Source organism: Asparagus officinalis, chromosome 10 (assembly GCF_001876935.1).
Source record: "Asparagus officinalis chromosome 10, Aspof.V1, whole genome shotgun sequence".
Taxonomy (NCBI): domain Eukaryota; kingdom Viridiplantae; phylum Streptophyta; class Magnoliopsida; order Asparagales; family Asparagaceae; genus Asparagus; species Asparagus officinalis.
Window position 1 is genome coordinate 69,344,386 of NC_033803.1, and position 23,281 is coordinate 69,367,666.

Genomic DNA, 23,281 nt, shown 5'->3' on the forward strand with positions numbered 1-23,281 from the left:
AGTTAAGAGCTTTGCTATAGGGACCTAAAATATGGGACCAATAGGACCCCTATTGATCACATATTTTGGGTCCTTGAAGAATTTTTCTTAAGTTAAATATCTGATATCCATATTATATGAAAGTTAATGCTAATAAATAAAAGCAAGGGTTACCAGCATAAATAAATAATATATTAAAAACTATAAATAAATAAAAAACAATAAATGAACAAGGACAAAGAGGATATTTTGAGCTAGTAAAAAGGAGGTAATCCTTTTTAACGGACTTCTGACCACACTTGGAACAACGAGACAGAATCGCAGACCATCAATGTCTTCCCAATTTGCCCCTACCCTACAGCATAGAAAAATAGCCGCGTAATAGCCCTCATCCTCTTCCCAAAATGCCCCTCCTTCGCTTCTTCTCTACTCTTTCCTCTTCTCCGAACTTCCCGTAGCCTGGCCACGACAGGGAGGATGCCTAAAATAAAAGCACAAATAGCGTCATGATTCCCCAAAATCCTGGCTTCAATCCAACTCAAGCTCCATAATTTCTCCCGTTCTTCCCATAATGCCCCCGTGCATGCTACCCACCGCTTTCCTTGAATCCAACTCAATCCCTGAATCATTCGGATACCCAATCCAGAGTTCACCACTGAGAAAAGAACCCATATAACAAAATCCGACCTTTTTGTCATCTAGCTCCACTTTTCCCGTTGTGTTCCCATAATACCCCTATCAATGGCAGCTGTGCTCCAATCTCAGCGGACCCTTTTAAGCCCAGTGGATGAGGGGAGCAAAGGGGGGAGGGAAGAGGAGGAGCTTTCGCTCATAGCTTTGTTGATTACTTTGCTGAGGAAATCTTTGGTTGGGTGTAGATTGGGAGGAGAAGAGATCAGCCGTTCGATGGAGATCGGGTGGCCGACGGATGTGCGACACGTGGCGCATGTCACCTTTGATAGGTTCCATGGGTTCCTTGGATTGCCGGTTGAGTTCGAGCCTGAGGTCCCAAGGAGAGCTCCCAGTGCAAGGTCTATATATAAATATTTAAAAATTTTCAATTTGATGTGAATTTTCAAGAAATTTGATGCTGGTTACTAGAAATTTGTTTCTGAACTCTGCTTACTACATTGATGTTTTGTGTGCAATTGAAAGGTCGAATATGTGGGCTTCTTCTTTTTAAGGAAAATTTGGTGTTAGTAATGCTGAAATTTGCACAGAGTTCATGAGTCACAGTGGGAATTAGAGAATTGCATGGCCTTGTTATAATGAAATTCATGTCAATTATTATAATTTGCTTCAAGCTCTTCAGACTCTTTTGAGTTGTTTTATTTTGTAAATGTGTTTGGAGTAAATGAAAATATTGAACAAAGGAGCTTCAAGTTTTCCTGAATTACATTTTGAGCTGAAGTTGTGACTGCATTCGAATAGATCTTATAGTTCTAAGGATGGATGACCAATTTCATAACATTTATCTTTTCGGTATTTGATTTGGGTACATTTGAGATTTTGAACCTTGGGTTTCTTATGCGAGGGAGTTAGAGATTGTATGCTAACAAATATATGAGTTATAACGGGTGCATTAGTGTTTATGAATTCTGAAATCTATTGTCTAGAATTTTGCAATTGAATTAGGGTTTTGTCTTGAAAGAAAAAAGATTGTTTTACCAGGTGAGGTAAAAAAAAAAGAGATATAGCTTTAATTAACACGATTCATATAAAATTTGAGATGCTGAGGGCCTTGTGGCTTTTGTAGAGGATAGTTTTATTGCTTATGGTTTTTTTTTTCAAACTCAAACTAAAAGCTCTATAATTCTTTCTTACCTTGATCCTCTTGTAGAAGTTAGTGTCTTGCATTCATTTTGAGAACATTAATTTGGTGCCACTGGAATCTGAAAGTATATCAGTGCATTTTAAGTCTTTCAAATCTTCATTTGGAATTAGCGATTTGCATTTTTTCCATCCAATTTAGCCGTCAATTTATAGACCTTGATCATACTTGATGGTTCTGCACCATAAATTTTCTTAAAAATCTCAATCTTTCTGTTTCCCGTTCATTCTTTAGAATTGTAACTATGTAACACTTTTTTTTAACTAACTGCATGTAGTGCGACTGTCTTTAAATATTGTATACAATAAAACAACTGAACAAGTATTGTAACTTTCTTGTTTTTCTTTTTCTTTCTAGACTATAGATAACATAAAAAAGGCTTAGCCCCTAACTCCAAAGAATCATGCTATCATTTACAGGTAATATATACCATAAGGATTCATTTGCATATTGACAATTTCACCTATGAATTTAAGGCATATATATCTATGGCCAGTCTTCGTTTATTTATCTGAGCGATAATGAGGGTGTGATACCCTATTTATAGACATCAGTTGGTTACGCATGATAAATACAATAACACAATATTTCTTTGTTACTTATTTGTCTTGTTCCAATTTTGTTACCATCTATTGTCATACACACTTCGGCAAATTACTTTCCTTCAAAAAGTCTGTATACATTTGCTAAACTTTTTTTTTATCATGTGACCTAATTCTCATATTTCCTAGTGCAGTGTGAGTGTGTTTGGTGTATCCACCGAATCAATGCAATGCTCCTTCGATTGTAGAGGGAATAGCGTTCCAACAATTCTCTTGTTAATGCAACAACGCCTATATGAGCAAGGTGGGCTTCAGGTATGTCTGACTCAAATTATAGACCAATTTCACATTTTTTATTTATGAAAATTTCTTATCGTTCTGAATGCTTGTGCAGGCTGAAGGCATTTTCAGAATTAATGCTGACAATAGTCAAGAAGAGTATGTAAGGGACCAATTAAACCATGGAATTGTCCCTGATGGTATCGATGTTCACTGTCTTGCTGGTCTAATCAAGGTGCTATTCAACCTTCCAGTTCTACTGTATTAATGTTTTTGTTTGTAGCATCCTTTAGCTCTTATTTGTTTGTAATGAAAGTTTTCTGCATTAATGATTTCAACTATTTGAATTGGCAATTCGACATAGCAATTTATTTTTCTTGTATTATCATTTCCACTTTGTGAATTCATCCTTTGGTTTTCATTTGTTTACAATACTGTAAGACCAATATGCTTCATATTGCTAGGGTACGGAGAGGAAAACCTTGGTTCTGCTTTTTCAATAAGCCATTGTTCAAGACATTGAGGTTAGCTACATGAGTCATATTCCTCATTCAGCTCCATTAATGGCCATTTCCTTGGTTGACTTTTCTTAATATCATTTTTGTTGCCTCCATCCATGTTCCGTTAGGCCTATCTTAGTCTTTTGCTCCATTGACTAGAATCCTATCACTCCTAAGTCCTAACCAGTGGAATCAACCATTTTCAAGCAATTTTAGTCGGTTCTACCTCTAACTTGTTACAATTACACTTGTTTCTTATCTTATTTACATACTAATACTATATATCCTGAAGCAGAAAAAGTTTCTTGCCTTAATAGTAATCTTATGAAAACTTTCCTTTACTATCATGAATGTTTTACAAAAAACATAAAACCCCAGAGAAAAATACTGGTGTTTTCTTAAGTCTTGCGAAAACATTTTCTCATGTTATACCCATCTTATAGAAATTTCCTTTGCTTCATGCGGATACTTTATGGAAACATAAAAGTCCAGAGAAAAGTACTGGTGGTATTTAAAAATTAGTTCTCTTCTAGAATTTGTTCAATCATATCCTGTGACTGTGATCCTTCTCAAGATTTGAGTTCAATACTTACCTCTAGAATCGAAGTATCTAAACAGATTTAGATTTTATGTAGAGCAGCAAAATTGTATGATTAAAGAAATCTACCCTAACTGAGGATATAGATCCCTAAGCAGCAAAATGTAGAGCAGCAAAATGTTTCTTGCCTATGGCCTTTGCTCGTTTCTCATCATTTGTCATATTATTTTTGGGTTAATTGAGGATAGATCCCTAAGCTATTGCACAATTGAGGACAGACCCTGTAGTTCTATTGTTGCAGATAGACCCCAGAGTGATATGTTTCTGAATTTTTTCCCCTTTCAGAGAGGTATATTTGTCAAAAAATGTCTTTCTCCAAGGGTAACTTCGCTCAGGGGTTTATCTGCAACAATAGAACTGCAGAGGGGTCTATCTACAGCTTGGTGATAGTACAGAGTGTCTATTCACAATTAACATAATCTCTTTATAGCAAAATGGTCTTCTAATAGTTTTTTGTTGCATGATGCTCCCTTATAGGCCTGGTTTAGAGAACTTCCAACTGGAGTACTCGACTCTCTCAACCCTGAACGAGTAATGCAATGCCAATCAGAGGAAGAGTGTGCACAACTAGTTAAACTCCTACCACCAACTCAGTATGCGCTCCTCGATTGGGCCATCAATTTGATGGCCGACATTGTCCAAGAGGAACACCACAACAAGATGAATGCCCGGAATGTTGCAATGGTTTTTGCACCCAATATGACTCAGGTAAATTTGAGACATGATCTGATATTCCTCTAATCACTTCTATTTATGAACTTGAGGCATGTTTGTTTCCATGGAATCCTTGGCATTCCATGAGAAAGTGGCTCCCATTCTAATATTTATGTCAGAATCAAGTTTCTATGTTAAAATTTCTTGTTTGTTTGAGGTAAAGTTTGTTGGATTTTGCAAAGGCGGTTTTTTTGGCATTTAAACCTTATATAAATATACCTTCACTGCAGATGGCAGACCCTCTTACTGCACTTATGTATGCTGTCCAAGTTATGAACTTTCTCAAGATGCTGATCTTAAGGACACTGAAATCCCGAGAGGAACCGATTCTAGAAGCTCCTTCAGCTTGTCAATCCAGTCCATCCGACGAAAATGGCCATCACAGTCCTAAATTCCACGTTGAGGATTCCAATGAAGAAACAGTCGAACAAACTTTTGTTCATGAAGAACCTCTTTTAGTTGATGATACTTCAACTAAAGATCATGCTACGGATACTTCTCAAATATCTCCAGAGACCGATCTCTCTATTAGAAGGGGTAAAAAGAGCAAGCTGAGAAATAAGAATTCCAAGAAGGGATCACGAAGATTCAACGTGCAGTCGATTCGCTTGGCAGCCTCAGAGGAGAAACCGAAGGGAATCAGTATTGTGAAGCCTATAAGTTCGAGGGCGGAGCGAGTGGAGGCATGGAGGTGAAACTAAACTCTAGCACCTGACTGTTGATTTATTGGTCTGTGCATGTTTTCTTTCCTTGTATCAGATACTTTTTTTTTGTATTAACTTATTCTGCTTCTAAAACTTGGTAATTATCTTATGCTTTTTTCCTTCTCTTCTTTTGTGTTCAAGTTTTTGTACGCATTCAGATTGCTCTGTTGTTATTTTGTTTCTGTACTTGGTTATGACAAAAAAAAAATCCTACCAGAAGTTTTTACACATTCTTCAGTTTGCGTTCTCATTTCCCACCCCTGTTCTTGCATTATTTGTTATTTCTATTTTCCATTGATTAAAAAAATGTTATTATCATGATTTCTATTTTCCATTGATTAAAATCTTTTGCGTCCTATGACGATCAATTCTGTTTCTTTTCCTCGCGTCAGCTGCATCCGTCCTTTTTCCTGATCCCTATCGTATTCAATTTCGATGGATATGAATAAGATTTTTCGTTACCGAGACGTATCCGTATTTGAGACGTATCCGTATCCGTATTTGTATGCGGTGGATAAGGATAAAGTAAAAAAAAAAACTAATGCTCCCCTAATCACATCATGAACAGATTAACAGAGTCCGTATCCAAATCCCTTTCCTCCAACGTGAACCCTGTGAGATGGCTTCCCTTTATATAGAGATGGATTTTTTTCAAAGCAAAACCAGCTGTCCCTCTTATAACCTCCACGGCCTCTCCTCGTTTCCCTCTCTTTCTCTAATCCAACCTCCTCCCTCAAAACACCACCCACCTCCTCCCCCTCCCTCCCTCCGCCATGGCCACACCCGAAACCCTGAAGAACATCTTCAAGAAACCGGTGCAGGACCCTCTCTCCTCATGGGCCTGCCTCCTCCCGAAGGCCGGGGCCGGGGCCTCCTTCGACACTGTTCTTCGGGAGTTCTGCACAGACGAGGGCCCGAACCGGGCCCGACGAGGCCTGCCCCCTCGCGCAGCCGGGCCAGCACCGGCGCGCCCAGCGGCAGCGGCTCGACAAACTAGCGTGCCGTGGAAACGGCCGACATCCGGATGCTGATCACGACGAAACAGCGCACGCCTTGTGAGATCTTCGGCGAGCTCGCTACCAAAACAGCAGCCGGAGGAATGATGTCGGATCTCCGGGAATCTCGAGCGTGGGGGTGCCGATGGACGGTAGGGGAGGCGGAGTGAGAAGGCGGTTAGGAGGAGCTGCTGGATCCTGCGGCGATCGAAATGGGTTGCCAGGCAGAGTTCGTTCTCCTCCACATAACCATCATATCAGGGTTGCGGGAAACGAGGCTCTACTTCAAGTCATTTCCGGCAGATGGGAGGTTGTTCTGAGAGAGATCCGGATACCGTGCAGAGGCCTCTTGCAGTCGAACGAGGGAAGAGGAAGCTTCGGATGCAAAGTGGTCGGGCCGTCGAGGAGGATGTCAGAAGAAGAGGGGAGGAGAAGGGAGGAGCAGGGAATGATGGAGGAGGTGGAGAGGGAGGAGAATGAATAATACGTCGGGGGCTCTTTGTTTTGTTTTTTTTGTTTTTTTTTGAAGTTTTTAGTCTCGTTAGATTATCTTGGTTGTTTAAGATGCTTCGATGATGTAGGGTCCTATATTTTTGGATCGTAAAAATATTTTTCTTTTGCAAATGCACTTACGGAAAGATGGATGTTGCTGTTCTCCATGTCATTGAGATTCTGATCCCCTGAATTCAGAAGGCTTCTTGAGATTGTGTGCTTTTTTTATTCTTTTGTGACTTCTATGTTGCTTGATAGAGTTTGAATTTTATTTTAATTTTGAGAGAGAGAGAGAGAGAGAGGGTTCCATCATTAAAAGAAGTCCGACTTCCATTCGAATTAAGTGAAGTTAATAGGGCTCGAAGGCGCAGGTTTTCTTGGTTAATAAATAGGTTTTCTTTCCCCTCCCTGGAGACCACTTTAAGAATAGGGTAGTTATACGTGTTGGTGTATAGGATCACACAGTCAAATAAAAACAGATTAAGTTGACGGAGGTCCTCCCACTCTCTAAATGTCTGGTTTTTGGGCAAGTTGTACTTCCCTGCACAGGTAACAGATCTTAAGAGGGTGGGGTGTGATCCGACGGTTGTTCCTCTTATGATCAAGTCAGTGGGTGGCTTGTGTGGAGAAGTAAAAGAAACTGTAGTAGTTCTTAAATTTAGAGAATGGTTTTAAAAAGCTTATCCTGTAACGAAAAATAGTATCTCCTTTTACAGTACTAGAAGGAGGGTAGGGTGGTAACTTTGGTCGGGTATGGGCTGACGGCCAAGTCAGCTTCAACTTTATTGGTGTCGGCCGAGGAGTGGAGATGTCACTTCGGTTTAATGCAAAGTGATGTGGGGTGTGCGGTACCGACGTGGTCTGATGTGTCATAAATACTATTGGAGGCAGAGGAATGATGACGCTCATATTGTATTTAATGATATTTATGACGATGTGATTGGTCATCAGTGCACAGGAGGTGCTCGAGACTCGAGGCGCTTCGTTGCCTTTCCACTCATCTGGTGGTCGAGAGGTACCGCCTTTCGAGTCACCCTAGCAAAGTGTCGGCCAATGAGTTGTCGCGTGAAGTGTTTAAGTAGTCGATTCAGACGGGGGACGACACGTAACGCCTTTCGGATCGTCGACACGTGACGCCTTTCAAGTCGTCCTCGTAGGATATTAGCGTGTTGAGTCGACCGAGCTGGGCTTCTGATTATCTTAATATGCTGACCTGATTATGCATAATATGAGACACTTGTCTTCCATTAATTAAGGATTATTTTTCATCACTAAAATGACTATAACAATACGAAAACTACCTTTCATTTTTAATTTATACATAAACTATCTTTAAAGTTGATTTTTGTTACAACACTTTCTTCAAAATTACCCTTAAAAAACTATTACCCTTAAAAAACTTACACGCGACTAATTCTTCTAGGATACAAACAACTTTAAAAAGGTGTTTATGTATTAACGATGAGATATTATTTTTTGTATAATTACGCTACTTTTTAAGGGGGTTTTAGAAAAAACCCTAATAAACAAACCTGGTTCCTTTTGTTTTCTTCCTTTGTTCCTGTTACCCCTGATGCACGTTTCTTCTCCCTTGTAGAGATTGTATGAAGTTTGAACTGCATTATACATTCATGAACAGGATTGTGAGGATTATAAGCGCACGCTTGGCTATTTGAGGTGTCACGTAAATTATCAATTTATCACGAAAGGTTAATTATAGACCCCCTGTACAACACGTTATGCCACTCATTACGCCTCAATTTATCACGAAAGGTTAATTATAGACCCCCTGTACAACACGTTATGCCACTCATTACGCCTTTAGAATTGCAAATAAACCAAGGTTAATTATAGACCCCCTGTACAACACGTTATGCCACTCATTACGCCTTTAGAATTGCAAATAAACCATCTAATGCTGAATGATCATCAGAGATTTGTGAAGGACAGAGACTTTAAAATTTGCAAATAAACCTTCGGATGCCAAATGATCCTTAAGAGGCTTGTAACAGACAATACTACTGTACTATCACGCTCCTCACCGTCTGGTCCATCTCCGCCACAAACCCTGCTGTTTCCAACGGAGAGGAGGTGTGGAGGGCACTGGCGGCGTACACTTGACATACCTGCTGATATCAAACTTAAAGTCAATGTGGGCACGAGGGCCAGGCTCAAAGACCGATTACAGCAGATACCGATGCAAATATGTGAACAATGTGGGCACCAAAATACAGCAAATCATTTACAAAGCGGGCACAAACGCCACCTCAAATTACGACAGATTCATTTCACTTCACATAAAAATCCTGCTCAGTTCCTTGAACAAACAGATGAAAGGAAACCGGATCACATGACGTCAAGCATTACTCATTTAACAAGTCACTGGAGGAATTTACACAAAAGAAAGGCTCCAGCAGAAGTAGCACATTCAGAATAAGCTTATTTGCAGCTAAACCCCTGTATTGTTGCTGGTTTGAACCTACGCCACTTTAGTTTATTGCTGCAAATTTTTAGGATTGTAGTTGGGTATGAGTTAAATAGGTAATGGGTTTGGGTTTATAATCAGAGGTCAATCCACGCAAAAATGTTCAGAGTTAACAGAATATTCACCTAACATTATAACACCAACAAACAAGACTCATATCCACACACTAACGGTTTTTAAAGGACCAATATCAAAATATGAAGATTTGAGGGACTAATATCAAAATGCTAATGATTTAAGGGACTAATATCAAAAAAAAACCCTAAATGGACATTCAACTGCAGAACAGTATAGTCTTAAGTATGAAGGTTGAAGAATGGCATGCTAAACTGCATGGACACAAGTACGGGTGCAGGGACAGGGCATGACAAATTTGTAAATGGCAAGGTACGAGGACACAATTGAAGCACATCACCTCATAGTTCTCAAGTAAATATGAAAATAATCATTTAAAATCATAACTTTAAACTGAATATGGGCTGAGACGCACCTGGCCTTATTCCAACAAGTTTCAGGAATTTGATGCCAAATGTAGGACATACAATTGATTACACATATGAATTTTTATGCATATATTCAAGGATCCGAGTAGATGTGAAGCGTAGGATAGAAGAACCAATGCAACATAGATGTCACGTTTCAAAAGAAAACTTGAAATTGTCACAATAATGGATAAAACAAAAATAACAAGTTAATGAAAGCAATGTACGGATGTGCAGCAACATACAGGTAAAAATCAGAATACAAATTGCATATAGCACCTAACTGCAAAATATGATGAGACTCGAAAAGAAAAGTATAGCGGTGTAAAGAGAAAAAAAATTAAGTTCCTCACCGGAATCAATGATGTCCCAGACGGGTGTGGAATAGGAACATAAAAGTCGAGGAAAGACAATATCTAATAAAAAAACATCACAAGTTCTTGATGCAGAAAGCAAATTATAAAGGATATCTCTGTGGCTGAGCATCGGAAGAACCGAAAAAATGGACGGTAGCTTTGTTGGAGGTGTGAGACAACTTAAAACTTTTATCGAAACATAAACCAAAGCCAAATATCATCTGGGTACGATTCCTTGAAAGAGTTCCAAGAATTGCCTCCTTAAGCGCATCAGTTTTCACAGAGATACAGACAAGGCCATCATCTTCTTCTGGATGAAATATTACACTGCCTAGATCCGCAGTTGCTAATTCAGCCTCGATTGTTGTCTACATGAAACATTCCATGGACAAACACCATATTTTATATCAATCTTTCTTTAGAAGGGTGCCGCAACCTGAGATCCAATACATAAAGACATGTATAGATCTCTTTGATATCTATGGTCAAAAATACAATGATAGTCTCACGAAACTTCATAGAGAATGCAAGCAAGTTTTCGTTTGACCTGGAACAAGCCATTGGGGGTCAATGTAGGTATTCAGGCTTATGATAATGGCATCAACAAGAACTTTGCGATAGTAATTTTATATTTCACCTTACGATTTGAGTTAATCTCATGTCCGCTTGAGAAGGAGTTTGTAAGCTGCACGAGTAATAATGACCACTTTTCCCGAAAAATTAAAGGTTCCACAGAGGGGAAAAAAGGGGTATTAAAAAAGGGAAAAAAATTCATTATTACTCGTGTAATTTACAAACTCCTTCTCAGGCGGATATGAGATTAACTCAAATCGTTAAGTGAAATATAAAATTACTACCGCGAAGTTCTTGTTGGTGCCATCATCATAAGCCTGAATACCTATATTGACCCCCAATGACTTGTTCCAGATCTAGCAAAAACTTGTCTGTATTCTCTCTGTGAAGTTTCGTGAGAATATCATTACATTTTTGACAATATGTATCAAAGAAATCTATACATATTTTTATGTATTAAATCTCAAGTTGGGGCATCCTTCTGAAGGGAGGTTAATATAAAACGTGGTGTTTGTTCATAGAATGTTTTATGAAGACAACAGTGGAGGCTGAATTAGCAAGTGCGGATCCAGGCTGTGTAACATTGTTAACAAGTGTCGCACAATTTTTTCTCATCTTCGCAATCAGATCTGGGGGTATCTGATAATCATCAACATATCAAACATCTACATAACTTATATTAATATAAAATCTACAAAATTCCTCCTATATTCAATGAGACAATCTACTTACTCTAAAAAGTGAAATGACATGTTTTTTCCCTTCACTTCAAGAATTTAAAATAGTTATATAAACTTTATTTTTACTTGCATGTCAAGAACTTGACGATGTAAAAACAAAGGGAAAGATATTTACCATTTCTATTGTAAGGTTACATGAAGAAACTGGGTGTTGATTTGATTTTCTCTGTAGAGGCTTATGCTTCTTGTTCACGGCTTAGACCCCATGGACATATAACCAAAAATTCAAGAACCAAAAAATAATAATTGAACATCAGCACCGTGAAGACGAAGAATACTAATAACAATTTTTCCTTTTTTCCTCTTTTTTTGGTTTTCTTGGTTTTTTGGAGGGATCTCAAGAATCAAAGACGGGGGGTGCATATTAAATTATAGGGTTTTGGGTCCAGACTGTGCAGTGCTCCCTCTCAGGAGGCAAAAATCGAGTCGGGTCGAGTCGTTTAGAGTCGGAGTAAAAAACGCGGCCTTTAGGACGTTTAAAGGGTGGGCTTGGTTTACTAAGGATATTCTTCAAAAACATGTCACAAAGTATATACTAATGGTATAAGATTGCTTCAATCCTATGCTGTTATGACTGAACTATGTTGTGATTTACTTTTAAGTGTCTAAATTTAATTTTTATCATAATTTATGGTTTTGTGTTATTGTTTTTCTTTACATGAACGATATGATGTGAAATGCGTGTTTTTTACGATATTTAAATTGTAGATTAATTCATGCTAATGTATAAAAATTAATATGGTTGGATTGTATTTTATGAATTTAAGATCATAAATGCATGTTCTATATGAATCAAAATAAATAAAAATTAAAAATCATAATTATTTGCATGTACAAATAATTGCGGCACAAATTGATGACAGTTGGATAAATTTAATGTTTATGAAAGATTGATCACACTAGAAAATTTTATAAGAAATGAGTTTAAGTTGGAATTTCATATACTTAATTTAATTACATATTTTAATATAAATTTTAAAAATTTTGGTTACATTTTTACATATGAGTTTAATAAAAGCAACATAGTGCACATGCATTGCACGTGTTCATAAATTTTTTTCACTTTCAAAATAGTCTATCGACATGAAAATGATAAAGTGACTCAAAGGAAAAAAAAATGGAGTAAAGAATTTGAAAGAATTTTGAGTGTTCGTTGTAATAGTGAAATTATTAGAAATAGTTCAGTGAATAAAAGAATATTACTTATTCTCTTCTTTTTCTAATGTAAAAGAATATACTTGCAAGCAAAAAATATCCAGAACATTGCTACACATATTCAGATATGCACTCTCTCGTGGTATATAATTTTCAAAAATTGACATTACAAACTTAACAGTTACACATCAATGTGCATTCTCTATTTTTGAGCACTAATTTTAGTAGCTTGTAGTTCCAAATTCCGAAGCAAGTTTTAGCTTATAACTTCTTTAATTCAAGGTGCATGTGCTCTAGAAAAAAATTTAAGCTAAATCATTTGTCAAACAAACTAGGTCTTTTCAGTTTTCAGTCAATAAAGGATAGCAAATTAGGGCTTTTAATCAAACAAATCAGGATTTTTTTTTATCGTACAGATTAGGGCTTTTCATTCAACCAATTAGAGTTTCGAATTCACCTTAGTGTTAGAAGAAACCGAGGAGGAAAATTTTCGGAGGTCGCTGTTGATGGTCGGCCGAGCTTGACCGACGAGCTTGAAGTCGGTCGAAAGCGGAGCCTTGGAGACGGCTGAAGTCGAAGGCGTAGGCTTGGAGACGGCGGAGGTCGAAGGTCGAAGGCGGAGGGCGGAGGTCAAAGGCGGAGGCGGAGGGCGGAGGCTTTGAGATCGTTAATTTTAGGGCAGAAGAACAGCGAAGGGTTTTGATCTCGCTATCTTTCATTTAACTTAAATCGGGTCGGGTAGATGATAAGATGGGTTGTATATATAAACACCCGACCCAACCCCCCAAGTATAAAAATTACCTGAGTTATATAGATCCGGATATCCGGACCGTATCCGCAATGAAAACCCAAAACTAAAACCGAACCGAAACTGTATCCGGACCCGAATGAAAACCCAAAACTAAAACTGAACCGAAACCGTGTCCGAATGGTTGCAATCTTTTCCTACCATATCCGCTTTATAAACGGATAAGCTTGCGCTCGGTCCAGATATAATATATCTGGATTTTTTTGCACCCCTACTCCTGATGGTACGTTTCGTTTACTTTCTCCAACATAATGACTTCGATGAAATCCATTTCTATTATAAGTCCCTATTGTAAGAATCTCCATCTTTAGTTATAGAATATAAAAATTATGATTATGAAGTCCATTAAACTCAGAGTAAGAAATAAATGTTTTCACAATACTTATATGTTGTCATATTTAAAAGATCTTATTTAATAATATTGTTATTTTAGACAATAAAGTTTAGTGCGTTATCTAAAAATGAGAAAACACTTTTGGGAATATAAAAGTATTTAATAATATTATCATTATCATAAGTTTTTGTATAAAGTATATGTCTATTGAAGTGATTGAATATCTTTATGTTTATGGTTCGCATTCTTTATGTAGTCTTTGTCTTTAAAGGGAATAATGACCAAAGAGTTGAATGATTCAGCTCTTCTTGCGATTATTCTATGTACTAAATAGTATCATTAGAGCTGATTATTGGAGTCCTAAAGCACCTAAAGCAAGATTATAAGAAGACAAGAGAAGAACCTTAAAAAAATAAAATTCAAAGATGAAACTTTTGTATTCTTAAGCGATAGACTTCCTCTTCTTATTGCTTAAAAATAAAATTCAAAGACGAAACTTTTGTATTCTTAAGCGATATACTTCCTCTTCTTATTGCTTTGGTTATGGCGCCTTCTTCTTAAGCGATAAACATTCCTCTCCATAACTTAGTTCACGATGCATGATCTTCTAGCCATTCAGATACATGTTGATGTTATTTGGATTCTTCTGAGTATCTTGAATCATCTAAATAAAATATACATGTTGAAGATCACATCTTGTGGTTGGCTCCGCAGTCAACTTCTCATGGAGCTTCAACTCCTAAAATAGCAGTAGTGGATTTACCTTTGTCGCTTTTTCTATGACTTTGTACTCTGCACAAGAGAGAATCCATATGTAGAATTATTTGATAACCATATAATAAGAAATGAATTATAGATGTTGAAATCATTACATAACCTAAATATCACAAGTTTCATGACATCTCAATGACGATGTTTAGCTGCAAGAAGAAAAAGAGAAAATAATATAGGTGGAGTTTAACACCTTGTAGGAATAGATTGGAATTTGAATGGTTTAATTGGATATAGAACCGAAATTGAAAAATTGCATATTTATTAGATGGAGAAAGAACTGTAGAATTTTGAAGGTGGTTAGAGAGAAGAGGTCGTGCAACCATAACTGTGCTTTACGAGGGGGAATTGGAGGAAAGTAATATTTGGTGATTACTTCATCTAATATTTTAATAAAGTAATAAAAATTATGTTCTCTTCTATTTCTTAAGAAAAATTCCTCAATGACCCAAAATATGAGACCAATAGAGGGAACAAGTGAGGTGTCTCCCTCCTATTGGATAATGAGTTGGCCATCATTAATGATGGCCAACTCATTATCCAATAGGAGGGAGACACATTAACTTTTTTTTTTCTACAACCAAAATACTTCGCGGAAGTTGAAAGGTTAATATATTATCTCTTTATATTTCATTAGCATGTTTGAATAATTATATTATGATAATATTAAATAGGTTGGGGATATTTTGGAAAATCAAAAGTTTTGACACCCATATCCTCTTACATAACTACTATAGATGTAGATACTTGAATAAGTTATTGCCTGTTAGAAATGTCATAAATATTTTAAGATTCCATTATCTCCCACCTTCTTCGTACATGAACTATCTTGTTATTTATAATTAAGTTTTAGATAAAAGAAAAAAAAAACGAGATGTTAATAACTTATCATTTGAGAATGTTTCCTAGGCACAAGTCGGTTTCTAGTCAACCAAGAGAGAAAAAGATGAAGAAAATATATTATAGAAATGCACACTTCAGATGTGCATTGAATGCTACAGTAATAGTTGTAGATCTTTGTGTTCTGAGTTGTTGCTTATGGTATGAAACTTGTTGAGTAGTAGAAGATCTCTACATCGAGCAGTTAGATGTGAAGACTGTCTTTCTTTATAGTGACCTGGATGAAGAAATCTACATGAAACAATACTACTGTACTATCACGCTCCTCACTGTCTGGTCCATCTCCGCCACAAACTCTGCTGTTTCCAACGGAGAGGAGGCGTGGAGGGCACTGGCGGCGTACACTTGACATACCTGCTGATATCAAACTTAGAGTCAATGTGGGCACGAGGGCCAGGCTCAAAGACCGATTACAGCAGATACCGATGCAAATATGTGAACAATGTGGGCACCAAAATACAGCAAATCATTTACAAAGCGGGCACAAACGCCACCTCAAATTACGACAGATTCATTTCACTTCACATAAAAATCCTGCTCAGTTCCTTGAACAAACAGATGAAAGGAAACCGGATCACAAGGCGTCAAGCATTACTCAGTTAACAAATCTCCGGAGGAATTTACACAAAAGAGAGGCTCCAGCAGAAGTAGCACATTCAGAATAAGCTTATTTGCAGCTAAACCCCTGTATTGTTGTTGCTGCAGTCTCGCTGTTGAGACTCCCTGAATGAATTTTTGTTTTACATTCAAAGGAAGAGATTTTTTTTTTGGACAAATAGACTTCCCGAGGCTATTTAAAATATAAAAAAAAATTTCACTCACGGGTCTATCTGCAACAACAGACTAGAGGAGGTCAATAAAACAGCAGTACTACAGGGGTTCTACCCACAATTAACCCTTTGGAATAACAACCTATATATCTTTCATCAAACAACAAACAGAAGATGTTGCTGCAAGAGAAACTGTCGCTACCATTGTCATTTGAAGGCAAACCAAGTGTAGGTTGCTATGCATAAAAGGGTGGAAATAACCATATAAACAGCACGAATTTTACAGAATAACGAAATATGAAGGTGATTAGTCTAGGGACTCATTGTTTTAGCTCATGAACACTTGAACCCTCCACAGGCCATCAGCCATATGATGAGGATGAGGGAAGCGAGACCGCCTCCCATGATAAGCTTGAATCTGACATTGTCAAGCCACATCTTCCGTCGAAGTTGCCTGCCTTGCCTATGAAAGCTGTCAGCCTAATACAAATTTACCACAAACCAGCAATAATGAGTGAAAAGTTAGTATATTTTATTTTTATAAATTTTGTACAACTATCATGAGCTATTGGAGATTTTCTACAGAACTATCATAAATTATGTTCAGTAGCGGAAAATATAACAAACTTTCAAATCGATAAAACATGCAACATACTATAAAATAAAATCCATGAATTATATACCATAAACTCTTATTTATGTTCTAGAAAACTACAGAAGATTTTCAAATAAAGTCACTAAATTATCATTTATCATGAACTATACATTGTTGCAAATATCATGGAATTTCAACTATTATCATGAAGTTTCAAAGTCACTAAATTACCATGTAATTTTTTTCAGCTGGTTGAAAGTTTATGTACTCTACTCTTTAAAAATAGTTTATCGTCCTTTTTTAAAAGAAAATACCTTAATAGTTTAGTGAATTTTACCCTTTTATTTTCCCAACTAGTGCAAGAGTCCAGAGAGTACCTGAAACTGCAAGTTCTCAGTCTTGTCAACTAGAAGTTCAATCTTTTCACCACGATCAAGAACCTGTGCGAAGTAGAAGCAGGAGTCGGATCACTAGTCATTATGCAATTTGATCCTATGCATAACTCTTTCAAGGGAATCTAATTGGCATCTCAAAATGAATTAGCTAATTCAGCAAATTAAGTCAGATTCTTCTGCATTCAATATAATGAAACATAATATTTCTGGTGATTTAACTTTACGGAAGAAACAGTCCTCAATAGAACTGAGTGCAATGATATTCATGTAGCCGATTCCAAAACTCTGGGACAAAGACTTTGTTTGTCATTAGACTTAGCATAATAAGATAGCAAATTTGGTTCTCATTTTCCATCTAAACTTGTAATAACCTCTTTACCATAACAAAATAGAAGGTAGAGGAAGCAGTTACATACACTGTAAAGCAAATAAAATCACAGGAAATGGAGCAACGTATTAATTCTAACACCACTAGCACAAGCAAGAAATTCGATGAACGAGGGTATTTAAATTTTAAAGGTATGTTAAGTGGGGTAAGACTGAACATTAGTCTAAAACTGAAGAGTGATTGATACTCGAAAAATAAAGCTTCCTCAACTTCCCAAGCTGAGAAAAGTCAGAATTCAGAAATGGCCATTAATCAACTCTGCAGTTAAAATGTCCTACCTTCTCAATATTGTCCATCATTATTCCTTTAACCTCTGTAATTTGAGCTCTCAGTTTGGACAGTTTTCCCATTTCTTCAGGATGACTCATGCAGTACTGCATATGCTCCTTCAATACTGGACTGTTTTAACAAGAGTTAGATGCGTCCAAAATTCTTTAGAAAAAAGATGATAGCATCTCTATAATCATTACATACCCAAATTCGCGATCAAGCTGATAGGCAATACTAAACCTATCTTCAAACAGATCATCGTCGTCCTCATCAGCTAGCGGGTGAGGATCCTCAACATTAACACTCGACCCATAGCGTTTCATAAAGTCATCTCTCACTCTCTCTAGAAACACAAACGGTACACTCCTTCCAACTGCTTCATCAGCAACTATAAGGAAAACTACACAGAAAAGAAAAAGAAAAAGAAAAACCCCGTCACTTTATGTAAGAAGTATAGCTAAACCAATGAACAAAACAACAATGAAACCATACCAAATCCTCTATCAACGAGGAAGTTGAACGTATGTCCATCACAAGAATACGTGAACTTGTTACTGTTTGGAGGAAGCTTTTGCAAACATTGAACTGCAACTGTACTGAAATTTCCAGAAAAGGAGGTGTGTTCCGCAAGAACAACATTTCCCTTTGCCACAAAGCTATAGATCAATTGTTGCTTACTCATGGCTCTCAAAGCGAGTTCTCCAGTATACCAACCAAATTGATTGTATATCTACAGAAAGCTCATCCAACTGTGAAAAGAAAATAAAAGAAGCCTTCAACTTGTTATTGAGTAATCTCTAACACACAAACACAAATGATACCAAGAAAAGACTTGGGGTAAATCTCAATAAAACCCAAGAGCTTTTAGTGTTTTCCAGTAAACCCCCGAAAATTTCTAAAGCGCACTCAACCCTCAATAACCATTGGAATTGTAGAAAACCCCCAATAAAGTTCCGGATTTTGCAGATAACCCCCATGACGTCGTAAGCCCGCATTTTGCATTGGCCACACATTTTCGATCCCAAATGTGGATTAACGCTATCATGGAGGTTACCTGCAAAACACGAAAATTTATTGGGGGTTTCCTCCAAATCCAATAGCTATTGGGGGTTTAGTGCAATTTTAGAAGTATTTAGCGGTTTACTGCAAAATGCTGAAAGTTCTTGGGTCTCCAAGAGTGATCTTAGGTTTTTCCTATATTTGAGGAGCAAATCTCTCATCTTAGGAAATAGGGAGCCAAATAATGAGTAAGTGCTCCAACAATGCTCTATAAATGGCTTCATATCTCATGTTCTAGACTAAATATAGACTAAATATAGGGAGTAGGAGGGGGAAAAGTTGCTCCAACAATGCTCCATATGTTAAGACTAAATATAGGGTATCCTTGATTTGGAATATCAAATCACATTCCCTATATTTAGTTTCCAATATAGGGAGCCTGTTGGAGTAACTTTTCCTCCTCCTACTCCCTATATTTAGTCTAGGACATGAGATAGCGAGGCTGTTGGAGATGCTCTTTAGACTTGGGGTTCTAATCACCCAAGCCCACAATTACAAAAGTTTATCCCTTGATCAGCAGCATAAGTTAAATAAGCTTCACTAAGAACAAAATTAACGATAATTAGAAAAAAATTCAGAAAACTCATGCCCTAGATCTAGCAGGAAACAGTTGGAACGAATATTGGAATTATTACAAGAGTTATTAAAAAAGAGAGAGAGAGAGATCTAGATGCGTAAACGGAGAAAAAGTCAACGGATCGAACCTCAAAAAACCCTAATTTGATTGCTTCGACTTCAATCTCCCGTCACCCTCTCTCGCTCCCCCCTCCGAGTTCTCGAGTTCTCTGGGGAGTCCTCGTTCTTCAGAGATGCGTGGGGTTCAAATGACGTTTATGCCACTCGTTTGGTTTATTTATGGTGGGCAAAGGCTTCGTGCCACGTACGTGGTTGCTTTGAGGGTAAGGAAGGGGTATTTATGGTATTTGATAAAGAGGCCGCGGAAGGAATTAATAATTATGAAGCGTGATCCCGAGCTGAGGAGTACGGGTTTGGATCCAGTCTCTGCTTTCGCTTCGAAACCCGTTGATAATTTCCGCGTTACCGTCATTAGAAATATAGTACGTGCGACGCACGGGTGTATAGTAATTATAATTTTTGTTTTGCAGAGGTCAAATTACGCAAGTGTTTTGCATGTGCTTTGCACGGGTGAGTTTCACACGTGGAATAAGTAATACGGAGCGGATAGCAAGAACTGAAAATGTATTATTGGCGCGTAGTTTTAAAGGTTTGGTCTTTATGGATTTCTTCTTTAGTCATATACACATGCTTATAAATTAAATTGAACAATTTTTTTTTTCATATACCAATGACTTATAGCATATATATTATTAAAAATTAGATAATCTGAGATGAATTTTCCCCCCAAATAGTTTAAAAGTTAAAAGAAATTAAAATGAAGGGGATGGATGGATGTTTTTTCCAAAATTTAAAAATCAGAATTAGATAGTTTAACCACCAGCTTTTTCTTTATAATATTTCTCTTTATTCATAATATTCTAAGATAAAAAGAGAAAAACGTTGATGTGCCAAATGAGCGCGTGGATATCTTTTGTTTTAGAAATTTCATATTTTAAAATTAGATCGTTTAAACAAACCCTTATTTGTAATGTCTCTCTTTTTATATAATACTTAAAAAATAAAAAAGATATAAAAAAGTCGGCGCTCCTTATCTGATCACATTACTGAAAATATCTTTTTGATGTAAGAACTACGGTAATTTTGCCAATGGGCAAGATCATTTTACATTGACATTGTTAATATAAAAAACTATTGAGATTTGGTATAAACTAAAGCGAACATTGAGTTAAATCCTAAACCTTAAGCGATCAAATAAAATATTGTAGTTAGATGATGTTATGGGGTATCCCCTATTCTTCACAAATATACTATCCCACGAGTCGTTACTCCCCCAGACGAGTCAGCTTCATTCCTCAAAGGCGACTCGAAAGGCGGACTCAGTCGAACCTCTTCATAACAAAAAATTGCTACTTGGCAATTAGCCAGCACTCCTCCCAAGGACGACACAGAACATTTATTCTCAGTATTATTTAACCTTTTATGATCATCATTATGTCTCCGTTCCCAGCTATCTGAAACATTGTCGGCTGCGGGTTCCCCACATTGCTGAAGTGCATCTAAACCTTCTGTTGCAGTAAACACCTCTCAACCCACTCACTAGCACCAGACCCTCCTCAATTCATGATTATGGAGGGTATTGCTTGCCAGTTATCTTTCCGAACATGGGAAATCAGTGGTGCCAAGTGTTAGTAAATTAGTTTGAGGGGTGTTTACGTGCAACTGAAGGTGCAAATAAGGGGGTTATGTGCAACTTACCCCATATAATATTTACGACAATAACTAGTCAACACATGACCGTTAATGTCGATACGGTTGTTGTTGTGCGCGGCGCATATTCAAAATGTAACAGTTGCAATAAGCAGTATCAATAAGCAAACAGAATATTAAAAAAGGAAAAAACCAAACTCCTTATTAAACAAATTCAAAATGTAATAGTTGCAATAACCAGCACATTTTTAACAAAATTCATATATCCGATTATACTTCGAGATCACGCATTCCACACTTACCAGGGACATGCAAGATAGCTACAAGCAACAAGAACTTAGAATCCATCGTCGCAACCATCAAATTGTAAAACTACTTCGATTTGAGAATTATAAAGCGAAAAAAACCAAGTTCATAGCAAAAACAGAGCTTTTAATCCATTCCAATGTCAACGAACGGACATAGTTTCTTTTAATAAACTTATCAGCTCAGTTCCTTATGATGGACTGATAGAAACTCAAGGAAAATAGTTTCGCAAAAGCAAAGGTAGGTGATTCAACATGAATCTTGCACTTATCAATCAACAATTTCTTCGGATTTCTTGGGCTTGGAGAAGAACCACCAGCCAAAGGCACTAACAGCAGCAACTGTTCCAGCAACTACAGCATAATTTCGGTTCTTGTCAGTTGAGACTCCGCCTGTAGTAGAGGTTTCTGTGGTACTCGGCTTCACGCCACTCGCAGGGGTTTCAGCTGTCGCTGGGGGCTGGTCTGCTTTAGGACCCTGTTATATATTTCATAGTATATCAAGTTAATACACAAAAAAACCCATATAACTGGATTACCAAATGATAATAATCATGTTAGGGTTTGTGCAGTTATTCATAGTTGGAAAAACAATGTACCTTCTGTAAAAAAAAAAAAAAAAAAAAAAAAAAAAAAAAAAAAAAAAAAAAAAAAAAAAAAAAAAAAAAAAAAAAAAAAAAAAAAAACCCCCCCCCCCCCCCCCCCCCCCCCCCAAAAAAAAAAAAAAAAAAAAAAAAAAAAAAAAAAAAAAACCAGCAGCAACAACAATACACACATAAAAGAAAAGGCAAGGAAAAAAAACCTCTTCCACCCCAATTCATGATGAAGAGGGTGTCACTTGCAAGTTTTCTAAAAATGGAAATTCAGGAGTACTAAGCGCTAATAAATTAGTTGAGGGGCATTACGTACATCTGAAGTACATTTGAGGGTTTATATGTAATTTACCCTACATAGTATTACAACAATAACTAGTCAATACATGGTCATTATGACAAAAAATGCTGGATTGCTATAGTTGTCGTTCAGCATATATTCCAAAATGTACTTGCAACTTCACTCATTTTGAGTGCAGCTAAAACTACATGATTTAGACTCTTAAAGCATAAAATATAATTGCAATTGCAGAGTGTACTTATGAAGCACAAGCCAAACAAGCGTATTTGATCTATATTGTAATTGAAACATGGCCTACCGACTATCACCAATCAAACATGCCCTCATTTCTACTAAACTATAGACCAGATCTGCATTACTAAAAGCATTTAGATTTTAAGTTGACGTTTACAAAAGGACCATCCAAGTGTTTTTGTTTCATTGTCAACAATAGACTGTTAGATGTCAAAGGCGGCAATATCACCAGCAAGCATAACTCTTAACAAAAATACTTCTATATCACAATACATGCAAGCTTTCAAAAATTGCCAAAAGATCGAAAAATATTGTATGGCAGCTACTTTCTGTTCTGCTGACCATCTCGTATTTTGTATGACTTTCTCTTGGGAACTAAATTATGGGAATCTGATTCTATTTTGCTTTAATGTTTGTCTTAGCTATGAGTATGATTCTATATAACAAATCATATCATACTAAAATCTAATTACCAATGAATGCTTGATGGAAAATTGGGTCAGGATCCTAAATGCCCCATTTCTGAATCTTTTGAACAGGTTCAGATGCTGACATTTATTTGACCGAAATAAATGCTGAACTTGAATGTTTACCGAACAGGTTCATATGCTGCACTCTACTTGAGTTGGTAATATGTACTGTATCCCTATTGTCCATCAAACTGATGTACATTTTGAAGAAGTACAAAAATGGGAGGTCAATCAAGGATATATGATCACGAAAAAGATACAAATTCGCAGAGGCTGGCATAAAACATTTCTAATGAAAAAGTCCAAAATAGAACTGCAATAAGTCCCACGCTATGTGGCACAGGGCTCACAACTTAACTCCAGACCATAATTGCGTA

The 23,281-nt window shown here is 37.0% G+C and overlaps 3 protein-coding genes and 1 long non-coding RNA gene across 5 annotated transcripts in view; 1 reads left to right on the forward strand and 3 right to left on the reverse strand.

Annotated features, from left to right (window-relative positions):
- Positions 280–5,375, forward strand: LOC109825005 (rho GTPase-activating protein 1-like). The gene is made up of 5 exons (XM_020391662.1): positions 280–1,010; positions 2,547–2,667; positions 2,747–2,866; positions 4,207–4,437; positions 4,674–5,375. Exons 1-5 carry the CDS (start codon positions 721–723, stop codon positions 5,136–5,138), a joined length of 1,227 nt encoding a protein of 408 aa, XP_020247251.1. The 5' UTR covers positions 280–720; the 3' UTR covers positions 5,139–5,375.
- On the reverse strand, positions 8,882–13,181 carry LOC109825008. 2 transcript variants are annotated; one of them, XR_002242878.1, is made up of 2 exons: positions 12,883–13,181; positions 8,882–11,169 (listed from the first exon to the last, which is right to left on the reverse strand). It is a non-coding gene; the product is annotated as an uncharacterized LOC109825008 (long non-coding RNA). The 2 variants fall into 2 exon arrangements; XR_002242877.1 differs by lacking the exon at positions 12,883–13,181 and adding an exon at positions 11,386–12,876.
- Positions 15,709–19,548, reverse strand: LOC109825006 (vesicle-associated membrane protein 727-like). The gene is made up of 6 exons (XM_020391663.1): positions 19,420–19,548; positions 18,149–18,405; positions 17,861–18,056; positions 17,665–17,785; positions 16,981–17,043; positions 15,709–16,488 (listed from the first exon to the last, which is right to left on the reverse strand). Exons 2-6 carry the CDS (start codon positions 18,336–18,338, stop codon positions 16,342–16,344), a joined length of 717 nt encoding a protein of 238 aa, XP_020247252.1. The 5' UTR covers positions 18,339–18,405; positions 19,420–19,548; the 3' UTR covers positions 15,709–16,341.
- LOC109825985 (uncharacterized protein At2g27730, mitochondrial) overlaps positions 21,349–23,281 on the reverse strand; it is a 5,027-nt gene continuing 3,094 nt past the window's right edge. The window contains exon 3 of the mRNA XM_020392920.1: positions 21,349–21,784. Within this exon, the coding sequence (XP_020248509.1) occupies positions 21,578–21,784 (207 nt within the window). The 3' untranslated portion in view covers positions 21,349–21,577. The remainder of the gene's footprint in view (positions 21,785–23,281) is intronic.